The sequence below is a fragment of the Salvelinus namaycush genome, chromosome 4 (assembly GCF_016432855.1).
Source record: "Salvelinus namaycush isolate Seneca chromosome 4, SaNama_1.0, whole genome shotgun sequence".
Classification (NCBI taxonomy): Eukaryota; Metazoa; Chordata; class Actinopteri; order Salmoniformes; family Salmonidae; genus Salvelinus; species Salvelinus namaycush.
The window spans coordinates 63411904-63426652 of NC_052310.1; the positions used below are offsets into that span (position 1 = coordinate 63411904).

The following is a 14749-nucleotide window of genomic DNA, read 5'->3' on the forward strand; positions in this document are numbered from 1 at the left end:
TTGATGATCATCCAGGTGCTTTTTGGCAAAATTGAGTCAACTTTTTGGATGACATTGGTCCCATTATGCCTGGCGAAAACCAAACACTGCATTCCACAGTAAGAACCTTACACCAACAGTCAAGCATGGTGGTGGTAGTGTGATGGTTTGGGGATGCTTTGCTGCCTCAGGAGCAGGACAACTTGCCTTAATAGAAGGAACCATGAATTCTGCTCTGTATCAGAGAATTCTACAGGAGAATGTCAGGCCATCTGTCTGCGAGCTGAAGAGCAGCTGGGTCATGCAGCAAGACAATGATCCAAAACACACAATCAAGCTACATGAAAGTGGCTAAAAAGCAACACATTTTAAGTTTTGAAATGGCCCAGTCAACGTCCAGACCTAATCCCAATTGAGATGTTGTGGCAGGACTTGAAACGAACAGTTCATGCTTGAAAACCCACAAATTACAGAGTTAAAGAAGTTCTGCATGCAAGAGTGGGCCAACACTTCCAAAGCATTTGGTTGCAGTCATTGCAGCTAAAGGTGGTACAACCAGTTATTGAGTGTAAGGGGGCAATAACTTTTTTACACAGGGGAATTGGGTGTTGCATAACTTTGTTAACTAAATAAATAAAATAAGTATACTTTTTTTGTTGTTGAAAACTCAGGTTCCCTTTATCTAATATTAGGTTTTGGTTGAAAATCTGATAACATTCAGTACAAAAAGGCTGAACAATCTTTTCACAGCACTGTGCATTTGCACGTACATGTCTTAACGACAACAACATTCTCAGTACCAAAATAAAACCCTTTTACTTTGTACCTTAGTTGAATGCACTGAATAAGTTGCTCTGGATAAGTGTCTGCTAAATGAGCAAAATGTAACAATTAACAATTGCAACGCACACTGGGTATTATTATTTTCCTTTTTGGGGGGGCGGAGCTCATTAAGATAATGATCACCTTTCTTGTTACCAGGGTGGCATTACATCCTGCCTACTCATGCCACCCGGCTCAAACATGGCCAACGGAGCATTGCCACGGCGACGAAGTGACCCTGACTATTAGCAGATGTAAAGGCTTTATCCCACTAAGAGGCTCACAGGCTGCTCAGGAGAACACAACCAATCTGTCCCGGCAGAGAGAAGGGAGCGGGGGAGAGGGATAGTGGAGAGAGAAAGAGAGATACGGAGGGTAGATCGAGTGAGGTATGGGGACTAGTATTGTTCCAATATAAGGAACAATCAGTGTAACACTTCCATATGAAGTCAATGTGTTTTTTTAGATCAGTGCAGGTGAGTAACGAAGAGACAAGGAGAGGAAGCCACTGTATACTATTGAGTTGCAGCCCTGATGTTTAATTGAGTGTCAGTTGGGGCGGAGGAGGTGAGACTGTGGCTGCATTCCAAACACTTTTAATACACACCCTCTCCCCTCAGCCCTCAAATGAAGTGGACAATTCTGATGATGCATCATGACGGAGCGGCAGGTAGCCTAGTGGTTAGAGCATTGGACTAGTAACCGAAAGGTTGCAAGTTCGAATCCCCGAGCTGACAAGGTACAAATCTGTCGTTCTGCCCCTGAACAAGGCAATTAACCCACTGTTCCTAGGCTGTCAATGAAAATAAGAATTTGTTCTTAACTGACTTGCCTAGTTAAAAAATGAAAAAAATGATGTCTGACGAGTTGACACTTGCAGGGCGAGGGAAGAATGAATTCATTTTAAATGGGCCGCTCTTGCCCGGAAATTTGTCACTCGTTCATCAAAGTTGTGTTTTCAGTCAGCATGGAACTGTTGTGTGCCTTACATGCGATATGATTGCATTTCATATCTTGGCTAGAAGACAACGCATCCGCAGACATCGAGTATTAGCCATCCTAATACATGAGGTAAATCGAAAACAACAATGTATAAGTGTGATGTCAGGGAAAGTTGTGCGCAAGCTAACATTTCCAAAAACGAACCAAACCAAAACATCATTACTTTTATGATAAATGTTTGAGCCGTCATGTGCATAGAGCACAGTTTCTAACTTATTTACATTCGTTTTTACTTACACTTGTATGTTGACTTCTCCATATTAATGCTGGTTTTAAGTTTTGGCAGACTTTTCTTAGCAGATGTACAATCATCGCAAATTGAATTATGGGGCGTTTCAGGCCCCGGAGTGAACATAATTGTACACTCGCAAACTCGATCAAAAACGAGGGCTGATGGGCTTTCGTTGCCAACTTCCCTTGCTTGGCTAATCATTTGGCCCGACGACAAAGATGGCCGCGGGGATTCTCCCAAGGGCATAAGGCGAGGGTAAGTGGAGGAGGGTGCGTCTTTTATGAGTTTGAAACGCAGCCTGTGTGTTTGGAGACGTCTCTCTCAATAAGAACTGATCAGAGAGCTGTACCTCTGACTGTGGAAGTGACTGGCAGGTTAGGACCCCCTAGAAGTCTAGGCCTGACTCTCTTTCTCTACAGGATGTCCCCATTCTGTCCATCACCCTCTGTGTTATTCTCACTTTTCTATCGTTCTCTCTCGCTCTCTTATCTCTCTCTCTTTCTATCCCTCTCTCGTCAAAATAATTTTTTGGTAGCCCTCAGTTCTTTAATCCCCTCTTTCTCTCTCGGTTGCCCTCTGGTAGGTACAGGTCTGTCATATACCATTCATCCTGTATGTTCCATCTCTGTCCTTACCTTGGAAATATTGCTGGACCTGCTGGCAGAATGACCCAGGTGCTTCTCATTCTGAAAAAGAGGAACAGAAAGACAATATTAGACACATGTAGTCATTTTGAAACACCAACCACTGTAGCAGCAGATACTGTAAGTCATATCAACGTTTGACTTGGCCAATAACCGAAAGGTGGCTGGTTTGAATTCCCGCGCTGACTAGGTGAAAAATCTGTCCTTGAGCAAGGCACTTAACCCTAATTGCTCCAGTAAGTCGCTCGGGATGAGAGTGTCTGCTAAATGACTAAAATGTAAATGTAAAATACCTTCTATCTTGAACTGTGTTAGAAACATAAGAGACAACAAGGAGAATCTGTTATAACTTTTGCAGTGATTACACATGATAACTGGTATGGCTGGTAATGATTATTACATTTTTACAGCACTGCACACTTACCAGCTGTTTGGTTATGGACACAAAACACACGTACGCACGCACACTACGTCTCTCTTGCTCTCGCTCTCTCTGTCTATACATTACCATACTGATGCTTTCACAACAAGTTCAGTGGAATAGTCAGAAGATTTTCGGAAGACGATGCAAACTAGTTGATTAACTTGTTTCATGCTGAAGAAACAGACTGACACGCACCAGCATCCACTTTTTTCTTCTAATTACTCGATCCCTTCCCTTGTGTCTCGTCTTCCATAGTTGCCATGGTGATGCTAGTGAGAGGTCTGTGTTAAGTCTCCATTCTCTCCCTTCCATCCCAACCTCTCTCTCTCTCCATGTATGTCTGTGTGTTAAGTCTCCATTCTCTCCCTTCCATCCCAACCTCTCTCTCTCTCCATGTATGTCTGTCATTGGCCGAACTTTAGCCTAAAGATACATAAGCAAGCAACAACACACACACACACACACACAACTCCCCCACAAAAAAGCACCCACCCACAAACATGTATACAACACACACACACAGTATGATTAACGACTGAACTGTGAACTGGTGGTGTGCCAGCATCACACTATTACTTATCTCTGAGGGAGGCAGGGGCTGTGAATGATCTGCTGTCAAATAGCAGGTAAGCATACAACACACGCATGCACACTCACTTCTGATAAACAGACCCTGATGAATCCACACACAGCACATGCATCTGAGAACCTGTGTTTATCCATCTGTGTGTGTCCATAATGGTTGGCTCATGTGACACAGGTTCTTTATGAAGAGCAGACTTAAACATACAGTATCGTACTGAGAAACAGAGCAACAGACAGATACAAGGAGATAAGAAGAGAGAGAGTGAGAAGAGACGATAGGAAGTGAAAAAAAGAGACAATGAGATAGAGAAGGAAAGAAAGAAAGAGAGAAAGGGAGAGCGATAATAGGGGGACCATAAAAAAAAATTGTCCTCTGTTTCCTCGAGTAATGGAGTAATGATGAGGAACTCATGGTTGCCATGAGAGCCGCTGCGGAGGGGAAATAACAAGGCCACTAATACAGAGCCTTCCCTCCAATTTAATAGGGCAGGATGATTAGGATACGAGGAGAGGAGGAGAGACTGATAGATAGATGAGAGCAGGGAAGTGCTGAACACTCTCCACGCTCAGATTAGAGAGGAAGGTCTTTCGTCCCAGTAAGGAACTGAAGCAGCATTTATGTTCTCTCTCGCCAGCTCTCTCAGTCAAATATGTCACCAGTCTCACTGGGTTTGAGAGTCGTCTCATTGAACACACACACACGCACACACGCACGCACACACACACGTCTTAAGCCTGTGTGTTTATCTATCTGTGTGTGGTCATAATGGCTGGCTCATGTGACATGTGTTCTCTTTGGTTCTTTTCACTCATTATCTTTATGAAGAGTACACAGCGTCGCAAACTTATATGCTTTATGATGGACTGAAGCCATCTGAATTCTAGACAGAGATATACAGTACACTGAGTATACCAAACATTAGGAACACCATCCTAATATTGAGTTGCCCCCCCCCCCCCCCTCTTTGGGTGGTGGACCATTCTTTATACACACGGGAAACTGTTGAGCGTGAAAAACCCAGCAGCGTTGCAGTTCTTGACACAAACCTGGCACCTACTACCATACCCCGTTCAAAGGGACTTACATTTTCTGTCTTGCCCATTCACCCTCTCAATGGCACACATACACAATCCATGTCTCAATTGTCTCAAGGCTTGAAAATAATTTTTTAACCTCTCTCCTCACCTCTACACTGATTGAAGTGGATTTAACAATTGACATCAATAAGGGATCATAGCTTTCACCTGGATTCACCTGGTCAGTCTGTCATGGAAAGAGCAGGTGTTCCTACTGTTCTGTATAATCAGTGTACAGTACATGAACATAACACATACAGTATCATACTTATACTGAGAAACAAACAGATAAAAGGAAGATAAGAGGAGAACAAGAGTGAGTAAGATAACAAGAAAAGGGATGATCGAAAGAGAGAAATATAGACAATGAGATTAAGAAGGAAATATATATAGAGAGAAAGAGAGTGATAATAATCTTATTTTTTGTCCTCTGTTCCTTCGCTAGTCTAAGATGTAGTAATGATGAGGAACACAAGGTTGCTATGAGAGCCACTGCTGAGGGAAAATAACAAGGCCACTAATACACAGCCGACCCTCCAATTTAATAGGGCAGAATAGGAAGAGGCGATGAGGAGAGATGGATAGATGAGGAGGGAAGAGCAAAGTGCTGAACACTCCAGACAAAAGAGAGAAGCATTTCGTTCTGGCAAGGAACTAATCGACTTTCTCTGTTTATGTCTACCTTTCTTTGTCCTTCTCTGCCTTTTCCTCTGTTCTTCGCTCCCTCCCTCCCTCCCTCCCTCCCTCTCCCCCACACACACACACACACACACACACACGCACACGCACACACGCACACACGCACACACGCACACACGCACACGCACACTATCAGTGGTCTATAAAAGGACTAAGTCTCGTGAGTCATCCATTATTCTGTGAGAGAAACTCAAGTTTCAAACATCTCTGTCTCGCTCTCTTCTCCCTCCCTCTTCTCTCTCAGTTCTTTCTCTCTCCCTCTGTCTCTCTGTGGACTGGGTAACAACTCCTGGCTGTGATGATCCAGGCATGTGTGAGGGAGGTAAAGGGACGCTCAGGAGGATATGACAGAGGAGAGGAGACATTTTGTCTTGGTGGTTCACGGCTCCGAGGCTTTAAGTCTCTGTTCAGGGGCTAAGAGCTTCAGGGCCTCTGTGTGGGCTGTCCCTTGCCTCTGTCTGAACCCTGAAGACTTTCACAATGTTCCATCTTATCAGAACAGAGTAATGTTGAGGAATTCTAATCTTCATAAGTTCCCCTCATCTCCAAATCAGAGTTTGTCAGAAGTTTTAATTTCTTAAAAGTAGTCTAAAGTAGAACTATATCAACTATATCATCTTCTTTCCCTGTACCAGACAGTTACCTCATAACCATAGATATATAATGTGGATATCAGTTCTATTAAGTGTATTTCTATTTCTGACCCGTCATCTATTTCTGCATATAGCCTACAGTACAACCAGCCTACTACAACGTCCCCACCCACAGATTCAAAACAACGTGACATCAGCTAGTCTATTAGCCTCCGGAAGCTAATCAAATCAAATTGTATTAGTCACATGCGCCGAATACAACAGGTATTACAGTGAAATGCTTACTTACGAGCCCCTAACCAACAGTGCTGTTTAAAAAAATATGGATAAGAATAAGAGATAAAAGTAACAAGTAATTAAAGAGGAGCAGTAAAAAAATAACAGGGGGGTTCCGGTACAGAGTCAATGTGCGGGGGCACAGGTTAGTTGAGGTAGTATGTACATGTAGGTAGAGTTAATTAAAGTGACTATGCATAGATGACAGTGGTGTGGAGAGGGGAGGGGGGCAATGTGAATAGTCTGGGTAGCCATTTGACTAGATGTTCAGGAGTCTTATGGCTTGGGGGTAGAAGCTGTTCAGAAGCCTCTTAGAACTAGACTTGGCGCTCCGGTACCGCTTGCCTTGTGGTAGCAGAGAGAACAGTCTATGACTAGGGTGGCTGGAGTCTTTGACAATTTTCAGGGCCTTCCTCTGACACTGCCTGGTATAGAGGTCCTGGATGGCAGGAAGCTTGGCCCCAGTGATGTACTAATGCTAATTAGCACCGAATTACTAACTAACTCAGCTATGCACAACTTAAATAAATTACCCTTTAATTAAAGTCTCAAGTAGCAGAACATGTTTTAGATTTTCTTAGGAGCTCATGCGTTGGCGGAAATCTGTCTGGGCTAGCTGCTTACATACAATAGGTTACCGAATAAAACCGATATTTAATATTGTATCTCTGGGTTATATACTAAATAGGAAAACGTTTAAATCCATTTGAATTGAATCACTTTTTGAAAGTTTACCTATTTTGCATACCCCACCATACCATGAGACACCCTTTATCACTGGAAAAGATAAATGTTTGAGATTGATATCATTTAAAGCTTACAAACAGGGTTGTCAAACAGTTTTATAATTTCTTGAAAAAAATGCTTTTACATTTTTACAAAAATATTATTTTTTACCTTAAACTACATTTCACCCCCCAAATTTGCATATGTTGTAGTGTAGACCCTATTTTACATAATCAGAGGTATTGAATACAGGGTGGGTGTCAGATTTTGGCTGATAAATGTACTAAAATATAAATATAATTGAAATCACATCAGAGAATGCTGACTTGAATGGGAATATATGTTGTTTTAAATTATACTGTCAATCCTCCATAGGAAACCTATTGAAATCATAGAAATGTAGATAATAGAATAGACATGACCATTTAAGTTGACATCTGACGGTGGGTGGAGCGGTGGCCATCTTTGTGGTTGTAATTAGAAGGTAACATTTCAATTAAATTTCAATTTCAATGGTGTACCAGCTAAATTGCGGTGGTCTGAATTGAAGGGATAGGTCCCTATGATTGAAATGACACCCACCTGTATTCAAGAGCATGTTGTGTCTTAACCGATGGCAGGCATAATATAAAATGACAGATGATGTAAAGTAGGGTCTAAACTACAACAAATGCAAATATGAAAAAAAATCTGAGTTGACATTTTTTGATAATTTACTTTAAAAGGTTAAATGTCAATTTGTCCATTTTTTTGTTGTTGAAATTATCAAATCGTTTGACAACCCTGTTTGTAAGCTTTTAAATGATATCAAACTCATACCCCCCGGTATGCAAAATGGGTCAACTTTGAGCTCCTCTTTCTCCTGAATGTTTTGGCACTTAGCAAAAGAGTGCCATCTGCACTGCTATTTTGGTTATTAGTTAATCTGACTATTCTCTCATTGATTTCCTTTACTTATTTCAGCAATTTGAGTTTTCAGTATAGTTGTCCAATGTTGGTGGAGCAGATTATTCTGTTTTAAGGTTATTCCTGAATCACTATGATAAATATAATCGTTTTTCTTCAGTGTATTTTTAACATAGCTGAGATGTACTTTGAAGTACAAAGTGTAGGAATACAGGTGAAATCAGTCATTGATACAGACATGGTGGTGCAGCAGGAAGATCAAAGAGGTTGTGAATTCAACTCCCAGGTGATGTGAAATAATAATTACTGTATGAATAAAGATACACAATGTAATCAAGTATGTCAAATATGTAAGTTGAAAACACTATGTTAAAAGCACTGTGCTATTATAAGCACAGAGCTGTGACTGGATGAGTGGCTCACCAATCAGGGATATTATTTTTGAAGACATATCGTATCGTTTTGACAATATCGCAATATAATTTCTGCGCTTTTTAGTTTTCCTTCATTGCTTGTTTTCCAACTTCTTTTAAAATATGGAGCCAATTTCTTTTCAGCACTTTTATTTTCATGACTGATCAAAACTAGTTTTCTCAGGGCCTCCCGGGTGGCGCAGTGGTCTAGGGCACTGCATCGCAGTGCTAACTGCGCCACCAGAGTCTCTGGGTTCGCGCCCAGGCTCTGTCGCAGCCGGCCGCGACCGGGAGGTCCGTGGGGCGACGCACAATTGGCATAGCGTCGTCCGGGTTAGGGAGGGTTTGGCCGGTAGGGATATCCTTGTCTCATTGCGCTCCAGCGACTCCTGTGGCGGGCCGGGCGCAGTGCGCGCTAACCAAGGGGGCCAGGTACACGGTGTTTCCTCCGACACATTGGTGCGGCTGGCTTCCGGGTTGGAGGCGCGCTGTGTTAAGAAGCAGTGCGGCTTGGTTGGGTTGTGCTTCGGAGGACGCATGGCTTTCGACCTTCGTCTCTCCCGAGCCCGTACGGGAGTTGTAGCGATGAGACAAGATAGTAATTACTAGCGATTGGATACCACGAAAATTGGGGAGAAAATGGGATAACATTTTAAAAAATAAATAAAAATAAAAATAAAAAACTAGTTTTCTCATGGCTCTCTCTTGTCCCTCTGCAGCAGACATATGGTGAGAAATATCAAATCATACTTTATTGGTCACATGCGCCGAATACAACAGAATACAACCTTACCGTGAAATGCTTACTTACAAGCCCTTAACCAACAATGCAGTTCAAGGAAGAGTTAATGAAATATTTACCAAATTAACAAAGGTAAAAAATTATAAAAAGTAACACAATAAAATAACAATAACGAGGCTATATACAGGGGGTACCGGTAACGAGTCAATGTGCGGGGGTACTGGTTAGTCAAGGTACATATAGGTAGGGGTAAAGTGACTATGCAAAGATAATAAACAGCGAGTAGCAGCAGTGTAAAAACAAATGGGGGGGGTGTCAATGTAAATAGTTTGGGTGGCCATTTGATGAATTGTTCAGCAGTCTTATGGCTTGTGGGTAGAAGCTGTTTAGAAGCCTCTTGGACCTAGACTTGGTGCTCTGGTACTGCTTGCCGTGCGGTAGCAGAGAGAACAATCTATGACTTGGGTGACTGGAGTCTTTGACCATTTTTTGGGCTTTCCTCTGACACCGCCTAGTATATAGGTCTTGGATGGCAGGAAACTTGGCCCCAGTGATGTACTGGGCCGTACGCACTACTCTCTGTAGCGCCTTGCGGTCAGAAGTCGAGCAGTTGCCATACCAGGCGGTGATGCAACCGGTCAGGATGCTCTCGATGGTGCAGCTGTAGACCTTTTTGAGAATCTGGGGACCCATGCCAAATCTTTTCAGTCTCCTGAGGGGGAAAAGGTATTGTCGTGCCCTCTTCACGACTGTCTTGGTGTGTTTGGACCATGATAGTTTGTTGGTGACGTGGACACCAAGGAACTTGAAACTCTCGACCCGCTCCACTACAGCCCTGTCGATGTTAATGGTTGCCTGTTCTACAGGGAACTAGACACAGGTCCTCCAGAGAACATTCCCTTGGGACCATCACGCAACGTCCTAAGAACTAATAAAATTAAAGTCTTGAGAACACCCTAAAAAAGGTCCTGACATGGCCCTCAGTGACATCCTGGGAACTTACAGGGAACCAGACAAAACTGGGACCTGTACTGAACGTCCTCTTATGGTCTCGAGGTTAACGTCATGTTTTAATGTTACTAGAATGTTCTCAGAATGTCAGTGGGATAACTTCTTGGCAAATTGGCAAAACCCTTAAAGGGACTGAATGGGAATGTCGCATCATTTCCTTAGGACATCCCCTGTTTGCTGGCTTAATACAATCATCTAGTATGACATTCCAGGACGCACTTGCACACACACACACACACACACACACATCCCTCAACATACACAATGGACAGGATATGTGAAAGCATCATCATTCACTGTCCCAGAGAGTACATAAGAGAGGCGAGAATTACATGGACTGAAGAGAGGGATGATTACATGGTGATAGGCTAAAAGAGAATGGCTGAGAAGGTCCACGGGGACTATAGAAACTCCTATAAAATGGTTTTCTGTTAAACAGAAACATCACATCTACTCAGGACAGGAATATTGCCACATACATTTTTATAAAACCCATATAAAAACTGACATATCAATGACATGTTTAATTTAACAGAACATTACAACAGACATTTAGATTTTATAGCAGCATCAGAAGGAGCCTGGGTATGTGGGTAATTAATTATTTAAACAAGCAGCTTCTCTCTCTCTGTAGGAAAGGTGCCAGAGATGTCACTCTTAATCATCTACTGTCAGATCATATGCCAAAATGTTTAGAGAAGAACTGAGGGTGAGAGACAGAGGGACAAAGAGACTGGGAGGGAGAAGGAGTTGGAAAAAGAGAGAGAGAGAGACAGACAGTGGGAGGGAGGGAGAGCGAGATGGAAATAAAGAGAGAGAGGGGAAGTGGGGAAAAGAGAGATAGTAGAGATAGCAAGCAGAGTCAGTGAAAATGAGGAGAACGGAAGGGAGGAAACAATTAAATCATCAGAACTAATGGTCTGCACACAAGCACACACACAGACAGACAAACACACGCTCACACACAAAAAAAAGCACAGGCATATATACACACACACACGTTGATGAGGATAATGGGGAAATCTGTGTGATGTGAATGACTAATCCTATCCATTGATCTCTCCATAGAGGTGGACACATGTCATTTACATATAATAACCACAGCTCAATGACCTGGAGGTTATACAGACCAGCACAGACCGCACTGTGTGTGTCATATACACTGAGTATACAAAACATGCTCTTTCCATGACATGATGTCACTTGTTAAATCCACTTCAATCAGATTAGATGAAGGGCAGGAGACAGGTTAAAGAAGGATTTTTAAAGCTTGAGACATGGATTGTGTATGTGTGCCATTCAGAGGGTGAAGGGGCAAGACTAAATATTTAAGTGCTTTTGAACTGGGTATGGAAGTAGGTGCCAGGTGCAGCGGTTTGTGTCACGAACTGCAACGCTGCTGCAACGCTGCTTCCACAGTTTCCCATGTGTATCAAGAATGATCCACCACCCAAAGGGTATCCAGCCAACTTGACAACTGTGGAAAGCATTGGAGTCAACATGTGTCAGAATCCCTGTGGAACGCGTTCGAAACCTTGTAGAGTCCATGTCCAAACAAATTGAGGCTGTTCTGAGGGAAAAGGGGGGTGCAACTCAATATTTGGAAGGTGTTCCTAATATTTGGTATACTCAGTGTATATTCGGCAGCACACATACACAACTGGGTATATTGAGTTACTGGTAGTGAATCATATTCTTAGGACATGAGAGAAGGCACTTCAGAGACTTGGTGAACACCTCATCTCAGACGATTCTCACCACTGGTTCACTGGCAGCACATACGGAGGCTTGGCCTCAAACACACGAACAAACCCGAACAAACACACGAACAAACACAAGGCATGAGATTACACAGTTGCTAGTCCTCCCGGGTAGCCATCCTTCCAAATCCATCTCGTTAACCCTCATGTGCCTCTGCTCAATTATGTCCTATAAATGTGTTTACTAATGCATGCAGACACACACAACCTGCTTTGCCTGTGTATGAATATCTATCACTGAAGAGCTTATACAATATCATTGTGCAGAATATGTACCTGAGACGAGCACACCATACTGTATTTCTCAGCATGGCAGAGAAACTGAAGACAAGCTCACACAAGAGTTCAACCTTACAGCGCTCTAAAATATCTCTGATTCCTGTAAAGACAGAGACACACAGGATTACACTCCATACCAAATACAGAGCCATATCTGTAACAGACTACTCCGAAGAATATGGAGACAACTAACACAAGCACGCGCACACACACACACGCAAGCGCACAAACACACAGACAGTTTTTCCCTTGGGGACCCAAAAGGGTGCGCATTTTAGTTTTTGTCCTAGCACTACACACCTGTTCCCACTAATTAAATATGTATGGGTTTATATGTAGATAGAGTGCAGTCATTGACCCCTCACTGTATTCCCCAAATCTTCCCAAACTCACACAAACAGAGGCAGGATAGGGTGTATCCTATATCACTGAAATAATCTGATCACACAGGAAGAGTGCGGTGTCTACTGTCTAGGTATGGTTTCCTGTCTCTGTCAGCATACGGTGACTTCTAGGAAGGAAGATGCAAGGCTGAACACATGCAGATATAGGTTGTGATGACAAAGTGGTCAGCGAACAGAGGATGCGGACCAGATGAAATGTTAGAATGTGAACTATGCACAGTAACAATAATCACCAGCGGTTGCTGTCAACCACAACACAGGACTCCAGTTCCAGTTGTAACCAGAGCCATATACACTGAACAAAAATATAAACGCAACATGCAAAGTGTTGGTCCCATGTTTCATGAGCTGAAATAAAAAATCCCAGAAATATTCCATACGCACAAAAAGCTTATTTCTCTCAAATGTTTGCACAAATTTGTTTGCATCCCTGTTAGTGAGCATTTCTCCTTTGCCAAGATAATCCATCCACCTGACAGGTGTGGCATATCAAGAAGCTGATTAAACAGCACGATCATTACACAAGTGCACCTTGTGTTGGGGACAATAAAAGGCCTCTTTTAAAATGTGCAGTTTTGTCACACAACACAATGCCACAGATGTCTCAAGTTTTGATGGAGTGTGCAAATGGCATGCTGACTGTAGGAATGTCCAGCAGAGCTGTTGCCAGATAATTTAAATGTTATTTTCTCTACCATACGCTGCCTCCAATGTCGTTTTAAAGAATTTGGCAGTACTTCCAACCTGCCTCACAACCACAGACCACTTGTAACCATGCCAGCCCAGGACCTCCACATCCGGCTTCTTCACCTGTGGGATCGTCTGAGACCAGCCACCCAGACAGCTGATGAAACTGTGGGTTTGTACAACCAAATAATTTCTGCACAAACTGTTAGAAACCGTCTCAGGGAAACTCATCTGAGTACTCGTCGTCCTAACCAGGGTCTTGACCTGGCTGCAGTTCGGCGTCGTAACCACAGCCAGCCCAGGACCTCCACATCCGGCTTCTTCACCTGCGGGACCATCTGAGGGGGAGGAGGAAAGCCCTTTTGTGGGGAAAAACTAATTCTGATTGCCTGGGCTTGGCTCCCTAGTGGGTGGGCCTGGCTGCGAAGTGAGTGGGTCTATGCCCTCCAAGGCCCACCCATTGCTGCACACCAGCACAGTCGTGTGAAATCCATAGATTAGGGCCTAATGAATTTATTTCAATTGACTGATTTCCTTCTATGAACTGTAACTCAGTAAAATCTTTGAAACTGTTGCGATTATATTTTTGCCTAGTATATTTAGAGCCTAAATATACACACATATCCTAAATATATGGCTCTGGTAAGAACCGGCATGGGATGACCCTGTTTGAGGACCAAAGTGAGAAGTACAAGGCTACGAGACAATGGGAGTGGGATATAGACATTGCCCATAAGACACTGATCTAAGATCAGTTTTTTGTTTCTCCCTAATGGCTATGGTTAGGATTTTGGAGAAGGTAAGCTGATCCTAGATCTGTGACCGTTAGTAAAATTATAGCGACAGTACACACTACATGAGACAGCAGCGATCATTAGCATTTGCTCAGCAAAACCACAGTCTCACAGTTAGCTTGTAAACTAGTGTAGGTCTGAGAGAGAGGAAAAAGACTGTTTTTGAGTGAGAGAGAACTAGAGACATCTCTGTACTCTCAGAAATCCCAGACCTAGAACAACAGCACTAGGTCTGAGAATCATGTCAGATTTTCTTGGCCAATTCAGGGAGGGCGCTCCTCAGACAGAAAAATCGCCCAACAAATCATGTGTTTGGGTAGACAGAGCTTAAAAAGAATCCCCTCGGAAACATGACAGAGGTGGACACACAATGCAGACGCAGATAGCTAGGATAATGTTAGCCACAGCCAGTCAGTGGTTGTAACGCTAACGTCATGGTGCATGCAAACTACTGTACTCACTTAAAATACACTCATTGAAAATATCCTCCGTGAGCTCCATCTAGCTAGCTTGAGGAAATGCTTACGGCAGGGCTCTGGACGGATTTTCCGGCGCCCAACTCCGCCCTTTCCTCTCTGCCAAACTGACGTTGGTTTAAGTACAGACGTGTATGCTGAAAGATTGGTACATTGAGGGAGGCAAGTCTGACTGAAACCACATTTCCACAGAAACAGCTCCTAAAGTAGGCCTGCAG

At 43.1% G+C, this 14749-nt stretch overlaps 1 protein-coding gene across 2 annotated transcripts in view; it reads right to left on the minus strand.

The window, feature by feature from the left end:
• Positions 1-14749, minus strand: part of LOC120046717 (E3 ubiquitin-protein ligase MARCHF8-like) — a 126447-nt gene that overhangs the window by 26931 nt on the left and 84767 nt on the right. For both annotated transcript variants that reach the window (XM_038992162.1, XM_038992163.1), the window contains one exon: positions 2671-2721. In XM_038992162.1, the coding sequence (XP_038848090.1) occupies positions 2671-2721 (51 nt within the window). The remainder of the gene's footprint in view (positions 1-2670; positions 2722-14749) is intronic.